At 53.2% G+C, this 18,228-nt stretch overlaps 1 protein-coding gene and 1 non-coding gene across 4 annotated transcripts; one reads left to right on the top strand and one right to left on the bottom strand.

The window, feature by feature from the left end:
- Positions 1 to 2,140: 2,140 nt before the first annotated feature.
- LOC132246663 (U6 spliceosomal RNA) lies at positions 2,141 to 2,247 on the bottom strand. Its single transcript, XR_009458075.1, has one exon. It is a non-coding gene; the product is annotated as a U6 spliceosomal RNA (small nuclear RNA).
- A 384-nt stretch (positions 2,248 to 2,631) lies between these two features.
- On the top strand, positions 2,632 to 17,230 carry MED16 (mediator complex subunit 16). Of its 3 annotated transcripts, none has more exons than XM_059719939.1 (15): positions 2,632 to 2,742; positions 3,514 to 3,714; positions 5,291 to 5,398; positions 5,991 to 6,160; positions 7,148 to 7,579; positions 8,740 to 8,845; positions 9,557 to 9,712; positions 10,408 to 10,619; positions 11,112 to 11,318; positions 11,673 to 11,883; positions 12,382 to 12,515; positions 13,089 to 13,281; positions 13,991 to 14,207; positions 15,428 to 15,583; positions 16,698 to 17,230. In XM_059719939.1, exons 2-15 carry the CDS (start codon positions 3,579 to 3,581, stop codon positions 16,822 to 16,824), a joined length of 2,565 nt encoding a protein of 854 aa, XP_059575922.1. In that variant the 5' UTR covers positions 2,632 to 2,742; positions 3,514 to 3,578; the 3' UTR covers positions 16,825 to 17,230. The 3 variants fall into 3 exon arrangements, with proteins under 3 accessions (XP_059575922.1, XP_059575921.1, XP_014455139.1); XM_059719938.1 differs by lacking the exon at positions 2,632 to 2,742 and adding an exon at positions 3,046 to 3,356; XM_014599653.3 differs by lacking the exon at positions 2,632 to 2,742 and adding an exon at positions 3,048 to 3,356 and having other exon boundaries at positions 15,500 to 15,583.
- Positions 17,231 to 18,228: the final 998 nt, after the last annotated feature.

Consider the following 18,228-nt stretch of genomic DNA (forward strand, 5'->3'; position numbering starts at 1 on the left):
TCGGAAGATCATCGAGTCCAGCCCCCCGCCCAAAGGGCAGGACGTCAGCTGGGGTCATAGGATCCCAGCAAGATAAGCATCCAGTTTCATCTTGAAGGTGTTCAATGAAGGTGCTTGAACCACCTCCGGCGGCAGGCTGTTCCAGACCTTGGGGGCTCGGACAGTAAAGAAATTCTTCCTTATGTCCAGCCTGAAACGATCTTGTAGTAGTTTGTGATCATTCGTCCTCGTCATCCCTTGGGGCGCTCTGGTGAACAGACGTTCCCCCAGATACTGGTGGTCACCCCTGATAAACTTGTAGGTGGCCACCAGATCACCCCTGAGCCTGCGCTTTTCCAGGCTAAAGAGCCCCAGGGCTCTCAGCCTGTCATCGTAGGGTCTGCTTCCCTGACCTCTGATCATGCGCGTGGCTCTTCTCTGGACTCTCTCAAGCTTCTCCACATCCTTTTTGAATTGTGGAGCCCAAAACTGGACGCAGTACTCCAGCTGCGGCCTCACCAAGGCCGAGTACAGGGGGAGAATGACGTCCCAGGATTTGCTTGAGAAGCATCTATGGATGCAAGCCAGCGTTTTGGTCGCTTTACCAGCCGCAGCATCGCATTGCCGGCTCATGTTCATCTTGTGGTCAATGATGACCCCCAAGTCTCTTTCTTCCATAGTGCTAGCCAACATAGCACTGCCGAGCCTATAAGGATGCTGCGGGTTTTTCTTCCCAAGGTGGAGAACCTTGCATTTATCGGCGTTGAACACCATCAGGTTCTCATCCGCCCACTTGCTGAGCCTGTCCAGGTCAGCCTGGATCATCCGCCTGTCTTCTGGTGTGGATGCTTTGCCCCAAAGTTTGGTGTCATCGGCGAACTTGGCCAGTCCACTTCTGACTCCAATGTCCACATCATTAATGAAGATGTTGAACAGTGTGGGTCCAAGGACAGAGCCCTGGGGGACCCCACTGGTCACAGGACACCAAGAGGACTGGCTTCCTTCAACCACCCCTCTCTGGGTCCCACCATGGAGCCAGTTCCCCAGCCAGCAGATTGTGGTGGACCCAAGGTCACAGTTAGCCAGTTTTGCCAAGAGGTGATCATGGGACACCAGATTGAAGGCTTGTTGAAGTCAAGATATATGACATCAATCTCTTCCCCCTTGTCCAGGTGATAGGTCACCTGGTCGTAGAAGGAAATGAGATTGGTCAAGCAAGACCTACCCGCAACAAACCCGTGCTGGCTATCCCTTAAGATGTTGGCGTCGGCCAGTCCATTAAGGATGGCCTCTTTAATAAACTTTTCTAAGATCTTCCCCGGGATAGAAGTCAGGCTGATGGGCCTATAGTTAGCCGGATCCACTTTCCTCCCTTTCTTGAAGATAGGCACTGCATTGGCCAAGGGGTTCAGCTGTGCAGTTTATGGGGACAGCGGTGGGATTGCTTTTGGGCTTCCCAGCTTGACCTTTTGGCTGGTGGCAAACAAGACAAGGGGGCATCCCCTTGTTGGCACGTGGGACTGCAATGAGCATTTTGCTCCAGCTTCAGTTTGTGCCAACTGGAAAACCCCACGTGGAAGAGGCAGGACGTGGACATGGGAGGGAAAAGGGGCTGGGGTTGGGGTGCCTAATGCCCCCAGGCCCAAGCTGGCTTGGATGGGAGACCCCCAAGAAAACAGATGTGCTGCACCCACAAGCATGCCAGGCGCCTGCTGGGCTGAGGCAGGCACAGTGGCACGTAACCTTCCTCCATGAGGACCTCCAGGGGAGAAGAAATGAAGCCCCTCGTGCCCTCTACCTGCTTTCCCATGGGTGGTACCGCTCCCGGCCTTGCAAAAGCATGCACAGGAGCCCTTGCCCCGTGCCCCTTCCTGCCACCTGGGGCAGCTGCCCTGCACCCTGGCAGCAGGGCCAGGGGCTGGGTAGACCTGCCCTCCCAGGGGCACCGTGGGCTTCTGGGAAGCCCAGCGCAGTTTGCTAGGCTGTGCACTAGGCAGCGCTACTGGGGCTTACTGGGAGGGGGCGTTTCCTTCCAGCCCCCACATGGCAAAGGGGCTCGGGGTGGGGGTCCCGCTGCAGCTGCAAGGGAGAGCAAAACTATGGGCCCAAGGGAATGCACAAAGCGGAACATTGGGAGAGCAAACTATGGACCCGAGAGGAGCAAAATATGGAACGCTTCACGAATTTGCGTGTCATCCTTGCGCAGGGGCCATGCTAATCTTCTCTGTATCGTTCCAATTTTAGTATATGTGCTGCCGAAGCGAGCACGAATGTCCCTTCTCCCAGATCGATATTTATACCTCATAGTTATTCATACTTTTACTCTTATGGTGATTAACTATAGCACGTTACGGAGTATAATTAGATGAATGATTCATGAAAAATACTGTATGATGCAGATACTTTTTTAATTTCTAAGTTATTTGTGGTAAAATCTTAGGAAACTTCCACTTTTCCAGCGCCGGCGATGCGAGGGATTCTGGGAGAGGGAGCTTGTATACAAATCAACACCCGGCCCGGAGCGCAGCCTGATATAGAAAGACCCCGACTTGGGGGCGTCCGCAACGATGCCTGCGCGCGCGGCTCCGAAACCGCCTGCGGCTTGAGCCGAACAGCCCTCCCGCCGAGGAGCCTCCCTCTCCCCCCCTCGCCGAGGGCTCCGTCTCGGCCCTGAGTTGCACGTTTGGCTCAGGCGCAGCGCGGGCAGCCCTGCCGGGGGCCTTCGTCAGCCAGCGGCGAAGGAGCGCTGGGGTGGGGGTGGGGGTGAGTCCTGCGCGGGGGGAGGGGAGGCAAGGGGGGGGGCTGTGGGGGGCTCCAGTCGCCCCTTGGGGAGGGGAGGGGGCTCTGGCTACCCTGGGGGCAGCTCCAGTTGCCCCTGGGGGGCATTTCAGTTGCCCCTGATTGGGGGGAGGCTCTGGTTGTCCCCTGGAGGAGTGGGGGATGGGCCTCTGGCTGCCCTGGGTGGGGTGGGGAGGGCTCTAGTTGCCCCTGGGTGGGGTGGGGGGCACTCTAGTTGCCCCTGGGGGAGGGGGGGGCACTCCATTTACCCCTGGGGGGCACCCCTGGCTGCACATTGGGGGGGCGCTTTGGCTGCCCTGTGTCCGGGCCAGGGGTTGCTGGTGGGGGGCGATGCTGACGGCGTTGGCGGAGGCAGCGAGCCCCCCCTTCCATCTCCCTGAAAGGCAGGTATTCGGCGAGGTCTTGGGGCAGGACCCGAGGCGTTTTTAAGGATTCCCGAGTCGTGCGAGATGCAAAAAGCCTGAACTCGTGGTGCAGAGATGACACCGTTCTTGGACCAACCGAGACCGTGCCAGAAAGCATGTCAATAGTGCCAGGCATTCGCCCCTCCGCTGGCCCTGCCCAGTGCGACCCTCTCGGTATTTGGGGGCCCTGGCTCAGCGCAGCGCGTTTCCTTTGGAAAGCAGCTGCTACTTTATAAAGCAGCTTTCCAGCGATGGGCCCGGGTCTCCTGAGCGGGGTGAAACGGGGGGAGAGAGTCCGACAGCAGAGAACAGCGATTCTTCTCTTCCATAGGCACCAAAGTCCATGACTAGACGTCGCGAAGGCGAGCGGTGCCTTGGACGCCTTCCCGAGGCAGCATGGACTTGGCTTACATCTGCGAGTGGGAGAAGAGGCCCAAAAGCAACCACTGCCCTTCAATCCCACTGGTTTGTGCTTGGTCCTGCAGGAACCTGATCGCCTTCACGACAGACCTCAAAAATGAAGAGGAAAAAGGTAGGGCAAAATTGTGTGTTTTCCTCTTTTCCTGAACGATGTCTTACAATGGGAATTTTCCACGAGGAAGAGCGGTGTCCTGTTGTAGTCCCCCCTAGCATTGCTTCTAGCTGGGGATAAAGCATTCAGAAAGGTGCTTTAGCGAATCCCAAAGTGATTTAAGAGTATAAGTCTCACTGGCTTTGATTGCCCGGTGGTTGCGTGAGAGGGTTGTTTGCACATCTTATTTATTCTCCTTGCTGGTTGTGGACGAGGTTTTTTGGGTCGATGCGATATCTAAACGAAAGAGCTGGAAGAATTGTTCTTTGCACCTAAACTAAATAGTTGGAAAAATTGTTCTTTGCAAGCTTTTGAGCAAAAAAACCACCCTTTTCCGGGCACAGGGAGAGTCTGTTGGTGTTTTGTGTGCTCCTCTGGGTAGACAGCACGCTTGTTATCAAGAGTTGGGACAAGCAGGTGTCAGTGGCTGCTGCGGTGGATGCGACAGCAGCAATGTTTCATCCTATCACAGTGAATGAAAATGACTTTGGCATTTGCTGTTTAGTCTCCTCCATGGCACGGGTCTCTTGCTTCTGCTGCCTTCCAATGAAGCAAGGTGCTTCCTGGCTGAAGTGACAAGTTTTCCCCTTTTCTGTGGTTCAACAGGCAGGAGCAAATGCAGCGGAAAGGATTGGGGATTCATCTCCAGGCACCATTGATTTATTGCTTGTGACCTTAATTCTGTTGTCAGATCCACATGGATGGAACCGGGTGCCACTGGTTTCAGGGAGTTGAGGGGTCTGACTGCAGGGGTTCAGTGCAGAGTCAGAGCCTGCTTAAATTGTTCTCAATAGGACATGTTATCCTGTTGTTTTGGGGAATAACCAAGCCTCTCACCTTGTGAGACTCGCACGCTGGGCTTCTCGACAAGCAGGCTGCAGCCAGAAAACGTAGGCAGAGAGGTTTTCTAGGGTAGTGGTGGATTTCCCGTCTCTTGATCACTTTAGGTCAAAATCGGATGCCTTTCTAGAGGCTGTGCCTTAGTCGCCTGGAACCGTGCTCAATACAAGGGGAACCGGGCAAAGTTCTGTGGCCTGTAGTACACGGGCAGCTAGGACTTGTGCGGTCATGGGCCCTGCTGGCTCTGACATCAGTGAGTCCTAGTGCAAACAGTGTGGGAGATTTAGGTTCTTTCTCTTTTCCTCTCCGCAAAACATCATAGTCATTTCATACACCAGGGCAGTGACTCTCAGCCTCTTTTATAATCAAGGGCTCCTCTTCCCAGGCTGGAAGTGCCTTGCTCCTTCAGCTGGTTTTATTAAAGATACTGCTTGCAGAATGGGAGGTGGTTTTGATTTCCACCCCTCCAGCACTTTCACAATCCTGAGATTGAGAAACGCCAGCTAAGGAGCTGTAGACAGTTAATTCTTTGGAGCAGTGAGTGGCTCGTTTGGTACATCAGGTAAGGAAGCCTGTGTATATGTGTTGCTGTAGAAATGAGGGAAGCTGTTGCTGGTGTCCTGCTCTGAGAGTTGTCACAGTTTAAAAACCTGCAGTGGAGGTTACCTGGAACTGACCTTGTGTGTTTTCTTCCTAGATCTCACCCACATGGTCCATATCATCGACACAGAGCATCCATGGGACGTTTATTCCATTAACTCTGGGCACGTTGAAATTATCACCTGCTTAGAATGGGATCAGTCAGGTAAGCACTGCTCAAACAGCGTTTATTTCCCTGGCTTCACAACATTGCAGAGTGTGGTGAGATGCCAGGAGGAGGGTTTGGACAGACTTCTCCTTTGCCTCCCACTCTCTGTGGCCCTGTGCATGGATCTGGTCAGCTGGGTCTGCACTGATTGCTGTGCTTCTCACCCCTTCCAGATTCAAAGGAGTTATGGTTTTATTTTAACCATCAGTGATTAGCTGTACAGCTGCCAGCAAGCTGCTCACTCTTGCAGTCATTCTTATTTCAGTCTTTCTGTAATCTCTTGAAAAGTAGGGGGTTGAATAGCAGGGTGTACATTTACTTTATTGTAGCTGCAGGTGCTGGAGAAAGGACGGTTAGAATCTCCCCTGCAGAGTTAAATGCCGAGCACTCAACAGTCTTGTCGGCTTTTGATGGGAGCTAGTTGATGTTAAATCACAGCCTGAATCTCGAGTCTCCTGCTTGTGTTTGCAATGTCACCCAGCCCTTTTGTCTTGCACTGAATGTGCCCTCCTTCCTGCTGGGCTCCTGTTGAATGAGAAGCCCTTGGCTGGCATCTTGATGGTTTCTGTGAGCACTTGTGTTGCATTAGGCTCCAGGCTCTTGTCAGCAGATGCGGACGGACACATCAAGTGTTGGAGCATGACGGATCACCTGGCCAACAGCTGGGAGAACACGGTGGGCAGCATGGTAGAAGGAGATCCAGTCGTGGCCCTTTCGTGGTTGCACAATGGGGTGAAGCTGGCCCTACATGTGGAAAAGGTTTGTCCCAGTTCAATACAGGGAGCTGGAGAGGGAGGATAGTGTAGTGGTTAGGGCTTTAGCCAAGGACTTGGGACACAGTCCCTGCCCTGCCTTCTTGTGTGACCTTGTGTAAGGCACTTAGAGCGGTTTTCAAGCGATGTGTCCCGGTGGCGCTGAATGTCATCAGGAGCTGAATGCCGAGGGCCCCTCTGCATCAGTTCCCCAGCTCTGAAATGAAAGTACTGACCTTGACCTCACTGAAGGGTGTGCTGGGAGGTCAAAGCCCTTGACCGCAGTGAATCATGGTCTGGTTATGCGAATTGTAAATGTGCCGAGGATAATCTGCTTGATACAAAATACCTGGCTGATGCCATCAGAGAGGCTTTGGCAGACTTCCTCTTCCCACCAGGACTCGCTTTCAGTGGTTTATAAGCCTTGACTCTTGCAATGGCCCGAGGTTACCCATTTTCTGCCTGGGGGTCTCAGGCAGAAGGGGAGGAAGCATGTTGCCTAATGTTGTGTAGCAAGACTGTGTCCAGCTGAAAGTAGAATTCGAGTGCATGCACACCTTACAGGCTGCTCGGCCAGCTGCCAACACTTCCTTTGGTCTTATGTATTTTTTTTGGTGGTGTGCTCCATCCGCCTCTGGAAGAACCTAGTAGATAAGCTTTTCTGAAGAGTAAGAAAGAGAGGCCTGTAGCCTGAGTTTGCACACACAAAATGCAGATTCTCTGCATTTTATATCATCTGTCACTGGAGGAGCTCTAGGAACTTTAAAAAGGTGCTGCCCATACGCCAAGCACATCTCTGGTAGCAGGAGGCAAAGGGACATACCCAGGGTTACCCAGCAAGTAAGTGTCAGAGTGAGGGATAAAGGCTCAGTGCTGATTTCTAGCCCCAAAACCAGGTTGCCATGATGAACAGCAGTAAAGCCCGTCAGCCTTGAGGTCAAACTGCTTTGCATATGGTAATCGCTCCGCATGTGCCAATCTCTTCTGTTTGCAGTCCGGAGCATCCAACTTTGGAGAGAAGTTCTCTCGAGTCAAGTTCTCTCCGTCGCTGACGCTGTTTGGGGGGAAGCCCATGGAAGGCTGGATCGCCGTGACCATCAGCGGCCTGGTGACAGTCTCCCTCCTGAAGCCCAACGGGCAGGTGCTGACGTCCACGGAGAGCCTGTGCCGTCTGCGATGCCGCGTGGCCCTGGCGGACATTGCCTTCACGGGTGGGGGGAACATTGTGGTGGCCACGTCGGATGGGAGCAGCACCTCCCCTGTGCAGTTCTACAAGGTGTGCGTCAGCGTGGTGAACGAGAAGTGCAAGATCGACACCGAGATCCTGCCCTCCCTCTTCATGCGCTGCACCACCGACCCTGCCCGCAAGGACAAGTATCCGGCCATCACGCACCTCAAATTCCTGGCCCGGGACATGTCGGAGCAGGTTAGCTCTTCCTGTGTCCCACCAGCAGGCAAAGGGGGGGACTTGGCTTCACCCTACAGCACTGCTGTGGCACTGAACTGTTACCCTCCAGCTCCCCGCATGGTTCTGCCAGGGTACCTTAATCTCCTCCTACAACAGCCAGGCCTTCTGCCTGTGATGAGCAGTAAATTTTGCACCACACATTAGACTGAGGTTTCAGCCTTTTCAGAGTCAAGGTACCCCTCATTAGATCAAACCTTCTCTTGGAAAATGCCATCCCTTAGCGCTTAATTTTTTTCCATAGTCAAGAAAAAAGTAAGCATTTTTTTTGCCCACTGGAAACTCTTTCTGGGTTTCTTTGTTGCAAAGAACTCAGCAAACGATGGCAGGTCTGACACTGGATTCCCATTTGAAATCTCTGGGTTTCTTTCATGAATCAGGTCTGTGCACCCAGCACTGCTAATGTTGTGTGGCACCCTGCGGCACCCTTGAAAGGCTCTCGAGGCACCCCAGGGTGCCCCAGTTGAGAATTACTGTTTGAGAGACTTGGAGGGAGGAACCATCCCACTTCTGATAGGACAGCCAGGCTTTTACCAGTCTCAGTTGTTGTTGTTGTCTTTGCTGGGAGATGGGCAGATCTGTGGAATAAATGGCTGATCACTGTTGCATGTTGGCTGTTCAGGGAATGATGGGGGCACAGAATCTCTCACCTCCGGCTCACTGCTTCAGAGCTACACTGGCTTCCCAGCAGTGAGTGTGAGGTTGGTGATAGAAGCCTTCTTGGCTAGGAGACTGCTTGCCCTAATTGATACGAATCAGCCAGGATTTGTGAGAGCTGACTGGTGAGGAAAGCTGAGCTCCCCACTGCTGGCTGTTTTCTCCAGTTCAGGGTTGAGCAGCATCTGTAACCTCTGGCCAGGCAGAGGATTTGGGGTTCTGTTGCCAGCGTTAAGGTCAAGCTCACTTCCTGCCTTGTCCTTGATTTCTGGTGCAATGGGTATTTTCCTCCTGCATGAAGGGGACCTGAGCCCTGGGTGAGGAAGGGCCCCTACAAGTGTTCACGATCTGGAGGATAGAGGCTGTGATTGCAGACAGGTGCAGTAACAAGATCCCCGCCTTTGGTCTGGAGAACAGGCCCAGCCTTGCAGCCGAGGTGTGACGATGCCTTTCTGCTTTTAAAGGTACTGCTTTGTGCCTCCAACCAAAACACCAGCATCGTGGAGTGCTGGTCTCTGCGGAAAGAGGGCTTACCAGTCAATAACATCTTCCAGCAGATCTCTCCTGTGGGTGAGTTTCGGTGCCTGAAGCTGCCCCAGAAGCAGAGCCGAGCCCCTGATATATCAGTCCTCAGTGCAGCCTCTTAAATCCATTGTAGTTCCTCATCCCGCCTTTGTCCTTTGGCACGTTCTCTCCGGCGCCCTTCTCCATCTGTTTGTTTGCATCTCACTTCTGTGGCCCGTTGCGCACGTCTCCAGGAGAAAGATGGAAAATTGTTGCTTTTGCTGGGTAGAAATGGATGGACTCTATTTTTTGCTGCTTCCAGCAAAACTTTTCTTTTTATGTATTTTCCCCCCACTGCTGAGAACAGGGCGATCTGCATCTCCCAAAGCAAAACACTTATGCAAGAGGCAAACAGCTTAATCAAGCTGCGTAGGCTGCAGATTTCCACTTGATCTCAGAGACAGCACAAACAAATTGGTGTAGCAGGCCCGTCATTAAATATACGAGTTTGTTAATGCACCGCGATTTGTTAATCACCGCGAGAAGAGCCCTCCATCAAGATAGATTTGGCAAGGCTCATTATTTTTGTATAATGAATCATTGCAGGGGGGAAAGAAAGGCTTTTTCTGAGAGAACACAGTACTCTGAATGAGCAAACATCAAACAGTGATTATTCCAAGAAAAGGGGGAGGTAATCGTTCCAATCTGAGAGCTCGGGGACAGTTTTGGTGCCTTTTTTGGGTGACATTTTGTCCTTTGTTTCTTTTTCTTTTGAAGTCGGCGACAAGCAGCCCATGATCCTGAAATGGCGGATTCTCTCGGCCACCAACGATTTGGACCGTGTTTCTGCAGTGGCTCTCCCTAAACTGCCCATCTCCTTAACCAACACTGATCTGAAAGTGGCCAATGACACTAAATTCTTCCCTGGATTGGGTAAGGAGGCTCTTCTAGTCGTACTCTGGAGCTTGGCTGTTTCTGGTAAACAGGGAGAGCTGGGCTAATTTGGAGCCTGGGTAGGTCTTGGTAGAAGGCAGCCTGTAGGAGTGACGAAGTCCTTGAAAGGCACGCAGTTCTTTACTCCCTTTGCAGTGGGGTACATCCCCTGGGTGGAAGGATCAGCTGTGTAGGTAGTAGACTGTTGTGATGACGCCCAGCGGGTTGCTCGAGGTCTCCTGTCGTTGCACCATGACTCGAAAGAACTGTGGATGTCTGCAAGTGGGCACAGAGAGGTGGAGAGGAGTGTTTGTTTATAAGGGGCTAGACCCCCTTCGTCCTCCCCATGGAGGTGGTGGGTGCCCTGTGGCCCTGTCAATCGGACCTTCACTCTTCCCTACCTCCACTTGACCCAGTCTCAGACCGAGCTTTGGGAAAGGCATCATCTTGACTTCCAGCCTTGGGGCTGAGCACGTTAGAACTTGACCAGTAATTTATGAGACCGGTACTAGCCTTGAGGGATTTCCAACAGCAGACACTGGAAGGGTCTGTTAACGTCTGGGGCTTGGGGCAGAAGTCTGTGGTAGGCTACAGCCTGTTGGTGACCGGCAGAGATGCTGCCCGGCTCTGATGAGATGCGATGGTTTATACCAAGATGAGTCTCCTGATAAACCCCAGGCATCTCTTGCCTCCAGGGCTCGCATTGGCCTTCCATGATGGCAGCGTCCACATCGTGCATCGCCTGTCCCTGCAGACCATGGCCGTGTTCTACGGGTCCTCCTCCCAACGCCCAGTGGACGAGCAGACTATCAAAAGGCAGCGGACAGCTGGTCCTTTGGTCCACTTCAAAGCCATGCAGCTCTCATGGACTTCCCTGGCTCTGGTTGGCATCGACAATCATGGCAAGGTATGCGCCTGGGTAGGTGAGGTGTGAGAAAAGCCCTCCTCGTTCCTCTAGGCCGGACTAACCTCCCTATGACTCCAGGACTGGGCTCCATCTGCTTGGAAACAGCTCATGCAGCAGGTGTTCTGGGAATGTTTTGGGACCTTATTCCAGTCCACTTGGTCCCCCACTTAAGGCGTTTCTTCTGAGAGTCAAACCAGTGGTAGGTGACAGGGTATGGATCACTAGATATGCCCTGTTCACATACGCTCCCTTTGCTATTTTCCACTGTGGGAGGCAGGCTACCAGGCCAGGTGGACCACTGGTCCGCTCCAGTATGGCACTGCTTATATTCTTATCCTGCTTACATTTCCCCTGGTTTAACCTAAGAACTGTATCTCCTTGTCAGCATGACCAGACTCTGCTACTGTCAGATGCTGGGCCCAATAGCTTGTGTGCTTCCCCTGCTACAGGTGGATCCCCTTGATGTGTGTTTCCTTCCCGTTCTCTCCTCAGCTGAGCATGCTCCGGATCATTCCCTCCATGGGCCACGCACTGGACATGAACATGTCCCTCCGGCACCTGCTCTTCCTGCTGGAGTACTGCATGGTGACGGGCTATGACTGGTGGGACATCCTGCTTCACGTGCAGCCCAGCATGGTGCAGAACCTGGTGGAGAAGTTACACGAGGAGTACATGCGCCAGAATGCCGCCCTGCAGCAGGTGGGGGAGTTGCGGGGAGGGTTGAGGGGGGTAATGCCAGGCTTGGCCTAGAGCGTGTGCCCTTGTGGGCATCAAAGGGCAGAAGCAGATCAGGAGGCCTGAATGCCCAGGCTGCTCTGCCTGTCTGGATTCCCTGCTCTACTCTGAGGCATGAAGTGCTGGTTACTCGCACCTTGCTCGCCCAGCGCAGATCCCATATAAATACTCCTTGTGTTCTAGCATCCTAGTGTTGCAGGTCTGGAAACCTGCCCATGAGCTGGCCCCGATTGCATGGAGCGAGGCTGGGCCTTTACTTCAGCTGGTTTGTTCCAACTCCACTATTGCTCCCCTCCTCACCACGTCTCTGCTCCACAGGTCCTCTCCACACGGATTGTTGCCATGAAGGCCTCTCTTTGCAAGCTGTCCTCCAGCACGGTGGCTCGTGTGTGTGACTACCACGCTAAGCTCTTCCTCATTGCCATCAGCTGCACCTTGAAGTCACTGCTCCGCCCGCACTTCCTGAACACTCCTGACAAGAGCCCTGGGGACAGGCTCACCGAGATCTGCTCCAAGATCACAGACATAGGTAGCGATCTGCATCCTCTGGAATGGCTGGCGGCTTTCTTATCGTCTTGCTTTCCTGTTTACCTGAATAAGTCTTTTGAGGGTGCACTTTGATTCAAGTAAATGCCTTGGGCAGGAGTGTTGGTTTTTTTTCCCTCACCTTTATCAGCCAGCCCTGGCAAGGCTCCGCTTGCTTGTGGATCTGAGGCAGGAGGTTGTAGCCCAGGAGTTAGTAGCATCCCCGCCTACACACCTGCCCCAATCAGGATAGTGTGGCAGCACCGTGCGAGTCATTGCATTTGCCAGGCATGCGGGTTCCAGTGACTGTGTTGTATGATCTATGTGGGCCCCGGCTAAAGTCAGCCCACTGGGTGCCATGCAGGCACAGGTGGCAGAGCTGGTATCTGAAGAGAATAAGGGCTAATTAAACGGATAGATTGGTGGGGAGGGTGCCCCACCCAATGGAAACCCCAGAGCCTTTCTCCTCCTGGTCCTAGGAGCTGTCTCTCTCCCCTTGCAGACATTGACAAAGTGATGATTAACTTGAAGACGGAGGAGTTTGTGCTGGAGATGACCACCCTGCAGTCCCTGCAGCAGCTCATCCAGTGGGTGGGAGACTTCGTGCTCTACCTGCTAGCTAGCCTTCCTAACCAGGTGAGGGCTGCCACCTACCCCCGGCTTGGGATCGGAGGCATAGGTATGCCCGTATAAAAACATGGTGTTGAGGGCCCTTCCCTCTTGCAGTGTCCTCACAGTAGCATGATATCAGTACCTCGCAGCTGTGCTGGGGTGTTTGATTGCTTCCCAGCTAGATCTTTTTTCCGGTGTACTTCTCCGTCTGGCAGTGAGCGGCAGGAAATGGAGGGCGTACAAATAGCTCAGAGCAACGAATAATCCTTCTCAGCGTTCTTCCCAGCCTGGTCCCAATCTTGCTATACGCTGGTTTCTTCACTGACTTCACAGTTACTCCTGGTTTCTATTCTTGCTGTTTTTGGAGTAAATCAGGAGTGTCTGAAGAAACCAACACAGTGAGATTGGAGTCAGGGCTCCCTGGGCCTGCTCAGTGCCTTTGACACGGTAATAACCTCACTGATACTACAGAAGAGAGCAGCAGGTGATCCTAAGGTCCCCCAAAGCCCTATATCACCCCCGCAGGGGTAGAGGCTTAGCTTGCAGTATCCATCAGCCCTGCACATAACGCATCTCCTTTCTCCTGCCCCCCTGCAGGGCTCCCCGGTGCGCCCAGGGCACAGCTTCCTGCGGGATGGCGCAGCGTTGGGTATGCTCCGAGAGCTCATGGTGGTGATCCGCATCTGGGGCCTGCTGAAGCCAAGCTGCCTCCCTGTCTACACAGCGACCTCAGACACCCAGGACAGCATGTCCCTCCTCTTCAGGCTGCTGACCAAGCTCTGGCTCTGCTGTAAGAGCTTCATGCTTCCCAGAACCTCGCCCTTCCCCTTGGAGAGCAAGGGATGCTCTCTTCATTAAGACTGCGAGGCAGTGCAGTAGATGCCTAGGGAAGGTGGAGATCAAAGCCTGAGGTTCCTGGCTAGAGGCTCTTGCCCCTCTGCTCGGGGTCAGACTGGTCATCACATTTGGGGTCAGGAAGGAATTTAACCGCCTTGTCAAATTGGTACAGACGGGTGGTTGTTGCCTTCCTCTGTAGTGGGGGGCATGGCGCTCTACTTTGGATCTTTTGTCCCTATATTAACAACCTGTTATAGGAGCAGGCTGTTGGCTGGCGTGGCCCCCCTGCTTCACCTGTGGCAGGTTTGGGTGTGATGTCGTGTGTTGCGTCAGGGTTGACGGCAGTTTTATGAAGAGTTTAGATGATGGATGCATGTATTGGACAGGGACGATCCGGCTTCAGGCAGGGGGTTGGATTAGATGTGACCTCTGCAGGTCCCTTCCAGCCGTGCTTCTCTGATTTCTGTGATGGTGCACAGACAAAAACCAGCTGGCAGAAACAATGCTAGGTGGCCCAAGAGCAGTTAGAAAGGGGCAGCGAGGCCGCAGAGCAAAGTTTCTTATTGGATAGGGAAGCGGGGAAAACACAGGCAGCAGCTTGCTTTCTCCATTAAGCAAGGAGTAGGTTGGAGCAGGTTCTCTCGGCTTTGTCCTCTGTGTAGGCCGCGACGAAAATCACCCGACCGAGCCGGACGATACCTTGATTGACGAGTGTTGCCTGCTTCCCAGCCAGTTGCTCATCCCTAATATTGACTGGCTGCCCATCAATGACGGCATCATCAGCAAGCTGCAGAACAAGCAGCTGGTCAGGCTGCAGTTTGGGAAAGCCCCTGGGCTCATCGGCTACACGGTGTCTTCGCAGTTCGATGCCTTTGTCAGGTACAGACATAACCAGCGTGGAGCCGGGCGCTCTCTGGGCTTTGCTCCCAGCTCTGGGAGTGGTTGCTTGGACCAGCAGGTGCCTTGAGCTAGGACTTCTGGGTCCTATGTCCAGTTCTGGCTGGGTGGCAGGACCTTGCAGCCTCATAGATTCAGAGATGCTTGGGCCGGAAGGGACCTCAACAGGTCATCAAATCCGACCCCCTGCCTAGGCAACAAAGAGTGCTGGGGTCAGATGACCCCTGCCAGATGCCTGTCCAGTTAGTACTGGGATTACATTAAGACCCCTTGTCAGCCCCCAGCTGTGCCACAGACTTGCTCGCTTAGAGTCACCACTTGCTTTCTCTGTGCCTCGTTTGCTCTAAAGATGATACAAAACCTTTACCTACCGTTCGTAGCTGCTGAGGAGTCTGAGGTGGGAATTCAAAGCCTAAAAGGCCTGAGAGGCTGAGGGGACTGGGCTGATTTAGTCTGGAGAAGAGAAGACCAAGGGGGGGGATTGAATAGCAGCCTTCAGCTCCCTGCAGGGGGGCTGCACAGAGGATGGAGCTGGACTGGTCTCAGTGGAGGCAGATGACAGGACAAGGAGCAATGGGCTCAAGCTGCAGCAAGGGAAGTTGAGGTTGGATATTAGGAAAAATGTTCTCACTAGAAAGGTAGTAAAACACTGGAACACGTTACCCAGAGAGGTGGTGGACTCTCCATCCTTGGAGGTTAAGACCTGGGTAGACAAAGCCCTGGCTGGGATGATGGCGTTGGGGCTGGTCCTGCTTGGAGCAGGGGGCTGGACTAGATGTGACCTCCTGAGCTCCCTGCCCACCTTCGCTTTCTGTGTGAGAAGGGAGGAAAAATGTCCTATACATGTTGCATTTCTCTTTCTGTATACTTCGGCTACGCTCTTGTAAGCTGCATGAGTGGGGACTATGACATCTGGTACTGAAGTGCAGCTGCTTCTGGGGTGGAACGTGGCAGGCATTCTGTGGCAAACTCAGCATATCAGGCTTTAGACAAGAATTAGGAGGGAACAATGCCATATTGGGTTGAAACTATTGGGAAATTTATGTAGGCTGAAGGCTGAGATTTGCCAAGCTGTTAGGCAATAGGAGCCTTTCCGGGCAATAGGAGCTGCCTTGCAACAGGAAGGTAAAAAGCCATTGTGGGACTGATACAGTGGATCTTAGTGGATAACCCCTCCAGCCAGTTTACTTTTCCTCTGTCAGAGGGCCCCTCATGCTGTGCATGCAATGCATCAGCCCTGGCAGCTGGAGTCTGAGACCCTTTCTCCTACCCAGGGCACCGGGACAACCCAAAATCGACCACCTGCGCCGGCTGCACTTGGGGGCATACCCCACTGAGGAGTGCAAGTCCTGCACCCGGTAAGCGATGCAGACTCGGCCCATTCCAGACGGGAAAGCTGGGGTTCACAGCTGGCTTTTACTCCATCCTTGCTTCAAAGCAGTACCAGCTTTTACAGCGACAAGTCTGAGTTCTTATCTGTCCTTCCCTCCGGAGTTCATTCCACAGTAATGACTCTGAATGAGGGAACGCTCCCTGTCAGACCTGGCTCTTAGCTTACATTAAAGCCCCTTGCATTAGAAGTGGGCTGCATCCATCATTGTTACGCGCTTCCCTTCGCCTGTCCTAAGCTGCTCTACCCTGGTCGCCTTAAATCCTTTGTGTGCTTATAGCATGGCCCCAGCCTTATTCCACATGCCTGCTCTGGGGGTGTCTTCACACTCTTGCCCATCTTTTAGCAGCTTGCTAGGGGCTGCAAAGCCAGCCCAGCCCTCGAGAGACTTTTATCCTGCCTGTCAGCAGACTTTAACCATATGATTTGCAAGACTGAGCTCTGCTCTCTGTCCCACCCACAGGATATTGCCTTAAGAGCAGTGGGGTGTGTTGCACTGATATAACAGAGCAAAATGTAGAAGCTTTATTAACGGCGATTGTGCATGAAAGGGAAGATCCCTGGCTGGCTTCACAGACCTGCTGGTTTAAACCTGCCTTGCGCACTTCCCCCGCAGCCGAGGAGAGGGGTTCACAGCAGAACCCCATTGTCAGCATTTCTTTTCAGAGAGGGGCCAGCGTGTCTGAAGCCTCCTGTGCTGTAGCCCCCTCTCTCCCCTTCCTAAAAACCAGCCTAGCATACGCAACAGGTGCCAACCCTCTGTTTGATTGTGTGATTGAATCGGTCTTAATTGTGGGCCTCAATAGAAAGCCTCCATACCAGTTTGCTCGCACCAAGCACAGGCATCTGCTGCTTTTCATATGAGCAGTCACTGGGAGCTGTTCCCTTCTGCTCCCTCCCCCAGTCAGCGTTGCTTCCACACGGCTCCATTCAGCTCCGATTTCTCTGCCTTGCCTGCATAAGACAAAAAGTTGCTTCCCTCCTGGCGCTCTGCCTGTAAGAGAGCTCCAGTCGTGCTGACTTGCGCCCCGACTTATCTGTGCTGAACTAACTGACCCTTTGTCTGTTCAACTCTCCCCGAGGTGCGGCTGCGTGACCATGCTGAAATCGCCCAACAAAACCACGGCGGTGAAACAGTGGGAACAACGGTGGATCAAAAACTGTCTGTGCGGGGGGCTGTGGAGGCGGATGCCCCTCAGCTATTTCTGACAGCACCTCCTGCAAGGCAGCAGCACACACTAGGAAGGGGAAAGGCAGCCAAGAGCAGGCTCAGAAACCTCTCAGGGCTGGGGCCGGAAGAGATCTCTGGAACCCAGAGATCACATGCGTTGCCCTTCGTTATCAGCCGAAGAGATGAGACGCAGCTTTTAGGCCCTCCTTCGTTTTCCCTGAATTCATTTTACTTTCCCGCACTTCTGTGCTCCAAGATGAAAAGAAACGAGGGTTTTGAACGGGACAAGCAGCCTTGCCAGAAGGTTTTTTGCTGCTGTCAAGACCAGATGAGGCATCAGAGAGCACGGGAAGTCAGCCACCGTGGAACCAGCAGCTCCTTTGTACATAGCTTCTCTTAAATTTTGTACCAAATGCCTCAGTAAACATCTTTGCAAAAGCTTGAGAGCCCTTGTTTCCTTGTCTTAATTGGCTTGATTTCACGGGGGTGAGAAGGGCAGGCCTTAAAAGGCTCCAGTGTCACAGAAAAAGAAATCTAATGAAAATGCAGGGTTAGCACTTCAAGCCAGACAGACTCAAATTAGATGCGTTTTTATCAGGGAGGACGATTTATTATCAGAACAAACAGCTGAGGCTGGGATGGATTTTCCATCTCCTGGTATCTTGCAATCAGCCTTTACACGCCTGCCTGGGGAGATAAGCTATTGATGAACAGGCTGTGGAGCTCCAGATAGGGGGAAACTGGATGAAGGTTTGGGGGCCTGAGTTATCCTGGAGATGAGGATTTTAAGGCTCTCTTCTGGGTCTTAAGAATGGGGGTTTTTTAATAGGGAAAACAGCTTCCAGTCCCTGCCCCAAAAGCTTACAGCAGAGATGAACCCTGGATGTGCCCTGCGGGTGCAGCAACCTCTGATTTAATTTAACTCCTGGCAGCTGCTGTCTGAAAAGAGCCCATTTGCCAGTGTTTGATATGGGGCCCATCTCAGTAATGACTTCTATAATCTGCCACCCGTAGCACGGAAGCAAACTGCTGCACCCCGTCCACCCGGGACGCAAGCAGGCAGCGGAGCTGGAAAGCTGCAGTCGTTCGTGCTTGGTTACAAAAAGGCAAAATCATTGCTGATATCCGAAGGGGAAGAAATGTTTCCCGGCTTCTGACGGATATTACAAGCCCCAGCAAGAGCAGCAGCTGTAGTATGCGGTCTGCTCTGCCCTCCCTGCCGCTCTGTGCCCATACCCCCCACCCCAAGGTCGCATGCGGGTAGTTTCATCTTAATTGGGTGGTGGTGGGGAAAGCGGGCTACAGGTGGGCCAGGCTGTTGCCCTTGTTCGATAGCGTTCCCCTGCCGTTTCCCTGCGTGCACTCTATCACCTGCAATCGCACATTAATTATGTCTGGATTGGAGCATCTGCTGCACAGCATTGCCCTGGGGTTTTTGCGGT

The sequence above is a fragment of the Alligator mississippiensis genome, chromosome 16 (genome assembly GCF_030867095.1).
Source record: "Alligator mississippiensis isolate rAllMis1 chromosome 16, rAllMis1, whole genome shotgun sequence".
Classification (NCBI taxonomy): domain Eukaryota; kingdom Metazoa; phylum Chordata; order Crocodylia; family Alligatoridae; genus Alligator; species Alligator mississippiensis.

Bases quoted from the DNA above. Each gene is read 5' to 3' on its own strand.
- MED16 (XM_059719939.1), top strand. From the start codon at position 3,579: ATGGACTTGGCTTACATCTGCGAGTGGGAGAAGAGGCCCAAAAGCAAC. The intron at 3,715-5,290 runs GTAGGGCAAAAT...TTTTCTTCCTAG, and splicing joins CAAAAATGAAGAGGAAAAAG to ATCTCACCCACATGGTCCAT. The intron at 12,516-13,088 runs GTGAGGGCTGCC...GCCCCCCTGCAG, and splicing joins TAGCTAGCCTTCCTAACCAG to GGCTCCCCGGTGCGCCCAGG.